Source organism: Gekko japonicus, unplaced genomic scaffold (assembly GCF_001447785.1).
Source record: "Gekko japonicus isolate JY-2015 unplaced genomic scaffold, Gekko_japonicus_V1.1 scaffold1553, whole genome shotgun sequence".
NCBI classification, from domain to species: domain Eukaryota; kingdom Metazoa; phylum Chordata; class Lepidosauria; order Squamata; family Gekkonidae; genus Gekko; species Gekko japonicus.
The window spans coordinates 64,364-75,266 of NW_015160257.1; the positions used below are offsets into that span (position 1 = coordinate 64,364).

Genomic DNA, 10,903 nt, shown 5'->3' on the forward strand with positions numbered 1-10,903 from the left:
TCTTCTCCTTCTTCTTCTTCTTCTTCTTCTCCTTCTTCTTCTTCTATTGTATCCCACTCTGGGTGATCTTAGGAACAGCAGAGCGGGAGAGAAATTTGAAAAACAAAAAACTCTGCCTTGACCGTGAAGCTAGGGTTGCCAGCTCCGGGCAAAGGGTCCGCCATCCAAAGCGGCCGTTTTCTCCAGGGAACTGAACTCTTGTCACCGGGAGATCGGTTGTAAAGCCAGGAGATCTCCAGCCAACACCTGGAGGTTGGCAATGCTGTGTGAAGCCCCGGGATGGCTCTGTGGTAGAACTTTCTCTTCTTAGCCTACTTCACAGCAGTGTGTGACATGATCGCTGTTACATGCTTGTTCTTTATGATTTCTGCTTATTTATTGAAAGAGTTTGTTGCCCACACTCTCTTGGTGTAGTGGTTAGGAGCGCGGACTCTAATCTGGGAGAACTGGGTTTGGTTCCCCACTCCTCCACCTGCAGCTGCTGGATGACCTTGGGTCAGTCACAAGTTCTTTCAGAGCTGTTCTCTCAAGGGCAGTCCTCAAAAGAGCTCTCTCAGCCCCAATTACCTCACAGGCAATGCTCCCTCTAAGCCGTGGAGTCTTGCGAGCTAAAATCCTACTTTGTGAGCTACTGGCATTAGAGTTGTGAGCAAACGATTTGGCTACTGCATAACGTAGTTTACTTCTGGAGCCCTCCTTCCTGAGCTGAGACAAAAATGTATGAGCCGGAGGCTACAAAACTGTGAGCTGGCTCACACTCACTCAGCTTAGAGAGAACACTGCTCACAGGGTGCCTGTTGTGGGGAGGGGAAGGGGAAGGAGATGGTAAGCGGCACTGAGACTCCCTCGGGTAGTGAAGGGCGGGGTATAAATCCAGTCTCATCCCAGTTTGGTGTTGTGGTGAAGTGCGCGGACTCTAATCTGGGAGAACCAGGTTTGATTGCCCACTTCTCCAGTTGCAGCTGCTGGGTGACCCTGGGCAAGCGGCTCTGAGACTCCCTCGGGTAGTGAAGGACGGGTTATAAATCCACTCTCATCCCAGTTTGGACTCCAATCTGGGAGAACCAGGTTTGATTCCCCACTCCTCCACTTGCACCTGGCTGGATGACCTTGAGCAAGCCGTAGTTCTGATAAGAGCTGTTCTTGAAAAAGAGCCGTTTCTGTCAGAGCTCTCTCAGCCCCACCTGCCTCACAGGGTGTGTCTGTTGTGGGGAGGGGAAGGGGAAGGAGATGGTAAGCGGCTCTGAGGCTCCCTTGGGTAGTGAAGGGTGGGGTATAAATCCAATCTCCTCCTCTTCCTCCTCCTCCTCCTTCTCCTCCTCCTCCTCGTCTCATGGAAACTATAACCCACCCGTTAAACCCAACCTCCGAAGGCCCAGTCGTCCGCCATCTTTCTTGCTGCTGCCTGCGCAGAAGTTCTGCCGAAAGAGCTCAGTCTTGCCGGAGCTCTGGAAGGCCATCACAGGCGGTGGCCGTCTCAGCTCCCTCATGAGGCCTTTCGGAGGAGAAAGGGCCACAGCCAGGCCGAGCGGACGTGCCGGCAGGGATGTCGTCATCCTGTTAAAAAGGAGGGAGGAGAACCGGATCCTGGAAAGTCTCTACAGAGAGTTTCCATTTCCTTTTCTGCACTTAAAACAATATTCTGCCCCCAGGTCACTCAGGTGTGGCAGCGTGCATACATGAGGCCAACGGAGGAGGCAGGTGTGTTTCTCTCATTCTGCTGCTCATGGGTGGGGACAGGATCCCGGTGTGGGGCTTGAAAGCACCACCCACGGCCTGGGCAAATTAATACCCCTCCTTCCCTTATATGCCTTGTTTAATGCCGGACTGGTACTTTGGGGTCAGGAAGGATTTCCCCCCCCAGGCCAGATTGGCCCAGGGATCCTGGAGGGTTTTTGCCTTTCTCTCGGCACAGAGCAGGGGGTTGTGGGGGAGGGGAGCTGTGAAGTCCCTGCATTGTGCAGGGGGTTGGCCTAGATGACCCTTGGGGTCCCTTCCAGCTCTGTGTCTCTATGTAGTGTAGTGGTGGAGAGCGCGGACTCTAATCTGGGAGAACCGGGTTGGATTCCCCACTCCTCCACTCGCAGCTGCTGGATGACCTTGGGCAAGCCGTAGTTCTGATAAGCTCTATCAGGACATCTCAAAGAGTAAACATTCCAGGAGCTCAGCCAAAACAATGTCAAGAATAACTACATCAAGATTTTGTATTGTTTTGTATTGTACTCATATTATCATTTACTGGCTTTGCTTATGTTCATGAAATCATGTACTTCATATATAATGAATGAATGCTAGTTATTACAGGAAATGTGGTATAATAATACAACTAAGTGTGTTAAAGATATAGAAGAGTAATTTTCTTTGGTGAGCCCCATTTTTCTTATTGTAGTTCTGACAAGAGCTGTTCTTGAAAAAGAGCCGTTTCTGTCAAGAGCTCTCTCAGCCCCGCCTACCTCACAGGGTGTCTGTCGTGGGGAGGGGAAGGGAAAGGAGTTTGTGAGCCGCTCTGAGACACCTTTAGGTAGTGAAGGGCGGGGTATAAATCCAATCTCCTCTCTTCTCTCTTCTCTCTTCTCTCTCCTCTCCTCCTCCTCCTCCTCCTCCTCCTCCTCTGTTCTATAAATCCAATCTCCTCTCTTCTCTCTTCTCTCTCTCTCCTCCTGTCCGCCCCCTCCTCCTCCTCCTCCTCCTCTGTTCTGCCTGCCACCGGAAATCTCCCCTGTTTTCCCCAACTCATTTCACCAACGTTGTCTGATTCAATTTTTTTTTTTAACGTCTTAGTCAATAGCTTTACAAAAGCAAAGGTGCTGACTGGTACTTCCACCCTGAAGTTCATCCCAGAAGAGCTGATCATCTACTGCAGGGATTTCCGGGTGCTGAGATTTCGCTTCCACGAGAGCGGTCTGGAACCTCAGGCTTTCCGGGTGAGTCTGGCCGGGAGCCAGGAAGCCAGCGGGACAGAGGCCGTTACATTGATCGGCCCCTGGGCTGTTGGGCTAAGACGGGGATCCCCGACCTTTTTAAGCCTGCGCTGCGGTCACCTTTGGGATCGTGACACTGGATGGTGGGCACAGTGACAAAATAGCCACCCGCAGAGGCGGAGTCAGCCACGAAATCTCAGGGAGTGAGGTTGTGAATAAACTCTTTTTTAAAAAGAGAATAAACTCTTTTTAAAAAGAGTTTTATTAGTTATATATAGAAAGGGGGAAAAGGAGATTACAGAGTTATATATTTTTTAAAAATCCAATTTAACATTCTGCATGCAAATCTTCTCCTGAAAGTTTCACAGCTATTATAACCATCTTTCTTATTGTTCTTCATTTAGTCTTAGTTTCTCAGTACTTATGTTTTAACCAGTCATAGAACGCCCTCCAGGGTCCCATGAATTCTTCTTCCATTTGTCCTTTTAGTATATTTGTCAATCTGTCCATTTCTTTTTTTTTTGTATAAAGATTTTATTGACTCCCCTAAAAAGGGGAGGAGTTTCGCTTAAAAAGAAAGATAAGGAGGGTATATAGTGGGAGAAAGAGAAAGCTGAGTGATGTATTAACTGTTAGAGTAAACTGTTAGTAATGTCCAATCATCAAAGGCTTCTTCTGCGTGTTGTCAAACATCTTTTTTCCATTCCAGTTACTTTCTATGTTAATTTGTTAGTAATGTTCCTTTGAATTTCTGTTAAAAAGTCTCTTCAGGGCACATTCAAAACCGCTTCTTTAACGCGCTGGTTACTTTTCCCCTCTCAGTGACGGGAGGGGCTTCCTCTGTTTTTCTCTTGCCTCCGGCTTCTTCCCCTCCTCCTTCGGGTCGCTGTTAACTCTTTCAGTTCCTGTGCTGTAAGCTGTCTTCCTTTCATGCCATGCCCGGAGATCTCCAGCTTTGAGAATGGTATTAATTTCAATTTCGCTTTTATCCGCTCCCAATCCCTTCGCTGGATTCTCCTCTTCAATTGTTGACTTTTATAAGCGCTCATGAGGCACTTTTCGCTGTCACAATTCAAGCTTTTCTTTTCCTTCACAATCCCCGTTGGATTCATAGCCATACACAGTCCAAATATTAAACAGCCGGCACTCACGTTGACACAAACGCCCAGACGGAAGTCCCTCCCTTCTCCCCCGCTTGTCTTTACCCAGCTCCGACATCTTGTTTTTTTATTTTTAGTAAAGTTTTTAAAATGCGCTCCAGGGAAACAAAACCTCTTGCTTATTTTCAAGTACATCAAAGGAAAACATCACTATTCGCTCAGTCCATTCCCCCCCTCTTTTCTTTTTTTTTTCTTTCTCTGCTTATAGAGGATTAACCTCCTCATTTTCCGCTGAAGGGGGGGGGGAAAAGGTTCTTAGTTCATTTTCTCTGTATTTTGACAACTCACAGTTACGCCAGTCTTTTCTTTTCCATTTTTTTCGGATATTCGCTTCATCACTCGGTGACGCCCGGTGGTTCCGCTAAACCCCGTAGAACGGGGTCGCTCACGCAGCAAGGTCCAAAGGGGCAGGGCATGGCGAGAGTCTCAATCTCCGATCTCTCGACCGAAAGAGAGACTCCCCCCTGGAACGCCCTAAAGCGCCCCGGATCCGAGCTCCTCTCATCTGAGGGGCTCGTTCGGGTCTCCGCTTGCGCGGATTCCCTCCTCCACCGCGGGCGGGCAAGGCGCCCTCGGGAGCGACCCGAGGATGCGTCTGCCTTTCGCGGGAGCCAGACCGGAAGCCGTCAATCTGTCCATTTCAGCACATTCCATAATCTTCGTTATCAACTCATCAGGCGTTGGGATTTTCAGTGTCCTTCATGTTGTTGCGAATAAGATTCCGGATGCTGTTATAACACGTAAAATAAAATATCTATGGTTCTTATCTAAGTCACCTGCTAGACAGTTTAACAGGAATACTTCTGGTTTAAAAACTATTGTAAATATTCAACACTGATTGTAAGAGAGTATGTACTCCCAATCCCGTATTTATCGACCTTTTTACATGTCCACCATAAACTCATAGAATCATAGAATGTTTGAGTTGGAAGGGACCTTGCAGGTCATCTAGTCCAACCCCCTGCACTCTGCAGGAGCACAGCTGAAAGAGAGCCCTACAACAGACCCGAAAGAGGGTCATCCAGCCTCCGCTTGAAACTCTTAACAGTAACGCTTCAGCATTTCAGGAAGAAGCTCTGCTTAACAGGATGTCTTTTTAAATGGCTTAAAAATACTTCCCCCCCGACACATGGCTTATCTTTAGTCACACGGCAAAGATCCTTGGGCTGTGGCGGCAACTGCTGCCAAAGCAAGATTTAAAAAAACCCTGCAAAGTGTTAGATCTTGAAGAAACTCGCTCCCAACAACACTCTCTTGGCAGTGATTTGTTTATTGAGAGATAAAGAGATTTCAAGCATAGACGAATCTGTGTCAGAACTGTCTCCCTTGGTGCCAGTTCTCATATAATAATAATAATAATAATAATGATGATGATGATGATGATAATAATAATTTTCAATTTATTAATCGCTCAATCCTGCAGAGCTTGCTGGCTCTGAGCGATTTACAGTTACTCGTATACACACAGGACTAACAATGATTCAAGGGGTAAGGGAAGACAACATATAGATCTTTAAATCACACACGTTCGTAGTCAACGGGGAGTTTGTTCAGCTGTAGGGTCAGATATGTTCCAACGGCATTTTTTCCCTCGGCGTGGCTTGATGTCGTCAGCTTTTCTCCAAGACTGCTTCAAGTTGCAGCGCAGCACTGCCACCACCTGGCCGGACTCATTCAAACACACACATCCCCCATGACCAGTCCAATCACACCCATACATCCAGCCCACCAAAATCTACGGTGCTTCACTATTTCTTCCCCAGGACCTGCAGGCCTACAGTTAAATTATCTAGCAGTGTCTGTTACTCAAGGTCAAGCACACATACTTCCCACAGTGAGGAGGCCCCGCATAGACGCAGTTACAAGCCAGCGCAACTTTCAGCAAAGCAACTCCACACACTCCCCCCCCCCCAGTTCCCAGCTAGATTGAAACAGGGCAGTGAGCCACAGATACCGGAGCCAGACAGTTAACAAACACATGGCAATCGAGGGCCGAGTTTGACACAAAGCCAATCAGACCTCACATGGCCAATTAGAAGCCCTGCTAGGACCCTCCTACTTTCTAGAAACACTTACTGGGCACCAGGAAAAGGCGTGTATCATGGCGCCCACAGGCACCATGTTGGGGAAGCCTGGGCTAAAGACCCCTCTAGGCAGAGCTGCATCAGATTAAAGACCAAAGGCAGGGCCCCAGCTCCAGACTGTGTAGGCTGTTTTGGGATCTGCTTTTCTTGGCTGTGGGAGTCTCCGATTGAAAGAGAGTGAGCCCCTTCCCTTCAAGACAGGGAACTGAAGAATTTGTCTTGCCTCCAGATCCCACTGGGAGGGATCGTCAATCAATCATGCTGCTCTCCTGCTCTCTGCAGAATAGGAGGGGCACCCCAGGCAAGTCCAGCTTTCCAAGCCTCTTTTCTGTTAGCCTGAGGATGCCGCTGGGGTCCCTTTTAAGTATTCAGAGTGACATGCAACAAAGCGCGTAAATATAATTGCATAGAAAGCAGCAGAGGAAGTGGCATTTGTTTATTTATTTCCTTCAATTTATATTGGGCATTCCCCAAGAACTTCTATTGGGCATTCCCTCCGTTTATATTGGGCATTTCCCAAGAATTTATATTGGGCATTTCCCAAGAATTTATATTGGGCGTTCCTTCAATTTATATTGGGCATTCCTTCAATTTATATTGAGCATTCTCCAAGAATTTATATTGGACCTTTCCAAAGAACAAGATCGAGCAGAACCTCTGAAACGAAGCCTTTCTTTCCAGGTGACCATGGCCATCGTGCAGGCCCAGGAGAGCAGCAGCAGAGGCCGTGGCCTTGAACCTGCAGCTCTGAGGAATTTGGGTGAGCAAATGAAGAGGGCGGGCCAAGGGGGATCGCGTGACTGGGCAAACCCCCCCCCAGTCCTCTATGGATCACATTAATGTCTCCAGTCTTTCCAGGGAACAGCCAACTGAAGAAGGAAGAGGAAGAGTTTCCCACGCTACTTTTCGAGACCCTCCGCGACTGGGAGAAGGAGCTGAAGCGCCTCGGGGCGGCTGGCTGGCGGGTCAGCCCGGTCAACGAGCGCTTCGATATGTCCACCAGGTAGAGGAAGGGCTGGCCGCTGCTAAGCTCCTCTGAGAGAGCAGGGTTTGGGGAAGGGGGGTGGGCGTCTCTCTGTTCAATTTGGTGTAGTGGTTAAGAGCGGCGGACACTAACCTGGAGGACTGGGTTTGATTCCCTACTCCTCCTCCCCGTGAAGCCTGCGGGGAGACCTTGGGTCAGTCACAAGTTCTTTCAGAGCTGTTCTCTCACGGGCAGTTCTCGAGAGAGGCCTCTCAGCCCCGCCTACCCCACAGGGTGTCTGTTGTGGGGAGAGGAAGGGACGGTAAGCCGCTCTGGGACTCCGACTGAAGGGCGGGATATAAATCCAACTCTTCTCCTCCCCCCACTCCTCCCCTCCCCCTCCCCCCGATCTTGGGCTCCTGAAGTCTGTCGTGACTAAATAGGCCAGGGGAGTCAAACAGAGGGAAAAGGTACAGTTGTCAAGTAGATAAGAAAAGAACTAGTTTGGTGTTGTGGTTAAGTGCGCGGACTCTAATCTGGGAGAACCGGGTTTGATTCCCCACTCCTCCTCCACTTGCACCTGCTGGATGACCTTGGGCAAGCCGTAGTTCTGTCAGAGCTGTTCTCTCAGGAGCAGTTTCTAGAGCTCTCTCAGCCCCGCCTACCTCACAGGGTGTCTGTTGTGGGGAGGGGAAGGGAAAGGAGTTTGTAAGCTGCTCTGAGACACCTTCGGGTAGTGAAGGGCAGGGGAATAAATCCAATCTCCTCCTCCTCTTCTTCTGAGTTTGTGTCACCTGCTGGGGAAGGGAACTTTCTTTTAGGAGAACGAGGGCATGAGGAGGCGTGCAGGCGTGTCTTTCTTGCCAATGGCTCGCTGTCTCTCTGCAGCCTTCCAAAGTACCTTTGGGTCCCCAACGGCTTCCTGGACAATGAGCTGAAGAGAGCCTTCGTGCATTTCAACGGACGGCGCATCCCGGTGAGAGCTGCATGTTTGTCGCCTGTGCCGGGGTGGGATCTAGCTGGGAGAGAGGCTTGCAGAGTCCGAGGGTGTTGGGGCTGGACAGGATCCTGGAGGTCATCTAGTCCAGCCCCCGTGCAGTGCAGCAACACACAACTCCAGCATCCCTGACAGACGCCCAGCCAGCCTCTGCTTCAAGATCTCCGGTGAAGGAGAGCCCACCAACTCCCCAGGCCCCTGGGCAACTCAGGAGAGGAGCCATGGCTCAGTGGCAGCCTCTCGTGCAGAAGGTCCCGGGTTCAGTCCCCGGCATCTCCACTTAAAAAGGACCAGGCAGGAGGTGATGGGAAAGACCTCCGCCTGAGACCCTGGAGAGCTGTAAAGAGGAGCCATGGCTCAGTGGCAGAGCCTCTGCTTGGCATGCGGAAGGTCCCAGGTTCAGTCCCCAGCATCTCCAGTTAAAAGGACCAGACAGGAGGTGATGGGAAAGACCTCCGCCTGAGACCCTGGAGAGCTGTAAAGAGGGGCTGTGGCTCAGTGGAAGAGCCTCTGCTTGGCAGGCAGAAGGTCCCGGGTTCAGTCCCCGGCATCTCCACTTAAAAAGGACCAGGCAGGAGGTGATGGGAAAGACCTCCGCCTGAGACCCTGGAGAGCTGTAAAGAGGGGCCGTGGCTCAGTGGCAGAGCCTCTGCTTGGCATGCGGAAGGTCCCAGGTTCAGTCCCCAGCATCTCCAGTTAAAAAGGACCAGGCAGGAGGTGATGGGAAAGACCTCCGCCCGAGACCCTGGAGAGCTGTAAAGAGGGGCTGTGGCTCAGTGGCAGAGCCTCTGCTTGGCATGCAGGAGGTCCCAGGTTCAGTCCCACTCCCCGGCATCTCCTGTTAAAAAGGACCTGGAGAACCGGTGCCAGTCTGAGTAGACAAGACCGACCTTAATAGACCAAGGGTCTGAGTTAGTAGAAAGCAGTTCCATGTGTTCAGGCTGCCTGTCCCTCGGCCTCTCTGCCCTGTTGTTGGCCCTCCAGAGGAACTGGCTGGCCACTGTGTGAGACAGGATGCTGGACTAGAGGGACCCTCCCTGGTCTGACCCAGCAGGGCTCTTCTGATGTTCTTCTCAGGGGAAGGCCTCGGCCTCTCTGCCCTGTTGTTGGCCCTCCAGAGGAACTGGCTGGCCACTGTGTGAGACAGGATGCTGGACTAGAGGGACCCTCCCTGGTCTGACCCAGCAGGGCTCTTCTGAGGTTCTCCTCAGGGGAAGGCCTCGGCCTCTCTGCCCTATTCTTGACCCTCCAGAGGAACTGGTTGGCCACTATGTGAGACAGGAGGCTGAACTAGATGGACCCTCACTAGTCTGATCCAGCAGGGCTCTTCTGAGGTTCTTCTCAGGGGAAGGCCTCGGCCTCTCTGCCCTATTCTTGACCCTCCAGAGGAACTGGCTGGCCCGTGTGAGAGACAGGAGGCTGGACTGGATGGACCCTCACTGGTCTGACACAGCAGGGCTCTTCTGACGTTCTTCTCAGGGGAATGGCTGGCCGCTGTGTGAGACAGGATGGTGGACTAGATGGACTGTTGGTCTGATTCAGCAGGGATATTCTTAACAGAGGAAGGCCTCGGCCACCATGCCCTGTTGGTTAGCCCTCCAGAGGCACTGTTTGGCCACCAATGCTGTGGAGTCTTGTGAGCAAGAATCCTACTTGGTGAGCTCCTGGCATTAAAGTTGAGACCGAGCCATTTGGCTTCTGCATAAATCAGTTTGTTCTGGAGCCCTCCTTCCTGAGCTAAGACCAAAATGGGTGAGCTGGAGGCTAAAAAAATGGTGAGCTAGCTCACACTGACTCAGCTTAGAGGGAACACCGATGGCCACTGTGCGAGGCAGGAGGCTGGACTAGAGGGACCCTCCCTGGCCTGATCCGGCGGGGCTCTTCCGCTGTTCTCATAAGGCTCTGAGGGTTAGATCTGCAAGATCTGCCCCATGGAATTCACGTTCTTCCCCCCCTTCCTTGTCCCGCCCAGAGGCTGTGCTGGCACCATCCTGGGGGCAGCGATCTCCTTCGAGCTGCCAGTTTCCACGCCGACTCGGACCCAGAGAAGGAAGACATGAGGTATGAGGCGGGAGAAAGGGCCGTGACTGGCTGGAGCCGGGGGCCACAGCGGGAAACTGGCCAGAGGGGAAAGCCAGCCGCCATGTTTGGAAGCCGGCTGGTGCCAGGGCCGCTCAGGAGGTCTCTTCTGGACGCACACGGGAGTTCCTTAACGTCCCTTCAGGGCCCGGCGCACAACACAGAGAGGGGCTTGTGGCCCTCAGTCAAAGGGGCCTCCAGGGTCAACCGGACAGAGAAGAGAGGAATTGTGTGGCGGTATGGGGCGGGGGAAACGGGGGGTTGCCTGGGGGGTTGTGGGTGTGCAGAGAGGCCATGGGGACGAAGGGAAGGACATCTTCTGCATGACTGTGGCTCACGAGGGACACACTTCTCCCAGGCGTGCAGCCATATGTGTAGGGTTGCCAACCTCCAGGTGCGGTCTGGAGAACTGATATCAGAACTGTTCTCCAGGGGACAGAGATCAGGTGGAGTCTGTGGCCTTGCACCCCACTGAGGCCCCTCCCCTCCCTGAACCCCACACTCCCTAAGCTACACCCCCATACACACATATCCAGGTATTTCCCAATCCACAGTTGGCGACCCTATAAATATGTGGGCCTTCAATCGGCCAGATCAAAGGATGGGAAGTCTTTTTACCAAAGTGCACAACCCTCCCTCCTTCCTTCTCCCCCTTCCTTCCTTCCTTCCTTCCTTCCTTCCTTCCTCCCTCCCTCCCT

The 10,903-nt window shown here is 51.7% G+C and overlaps 1 protein-coding gene across 1 annotated transcript in view; it reads left to right on the forward strand.

Annotated features, from left to right (window-relative positions):
• Positions 1–10,903, forward strand: part of MTMR11 (myotubularin related protein 11) — a 60,775-nt gene that overhangs the window by 27,288 nt on the left and 22,584 nt on the right. Inside the window, exons 4-8 of the mRNA XM_015414534.1 lie at positions 2,782–2,924; positions 6,847–6,925; positions 7,024–7,168; positions 8,018–8,105; positions 10,099–10,187. Of these exons, the coding sequence (XP_015270020.1) occupies positions 2,782–2,924; positions 6,847–6,925; positions 7,024–7,168; positions 8,018–8,105; positions 10,099–10,187 (544 nt within the window). The remainder of the gene's footprint in view (positions 1–2,781; positions 2,925–6,846; positions 6,926–7,023; positions 7,169–8,017; positions 8,106–10,098; positions 10,188–10,903) is intronic.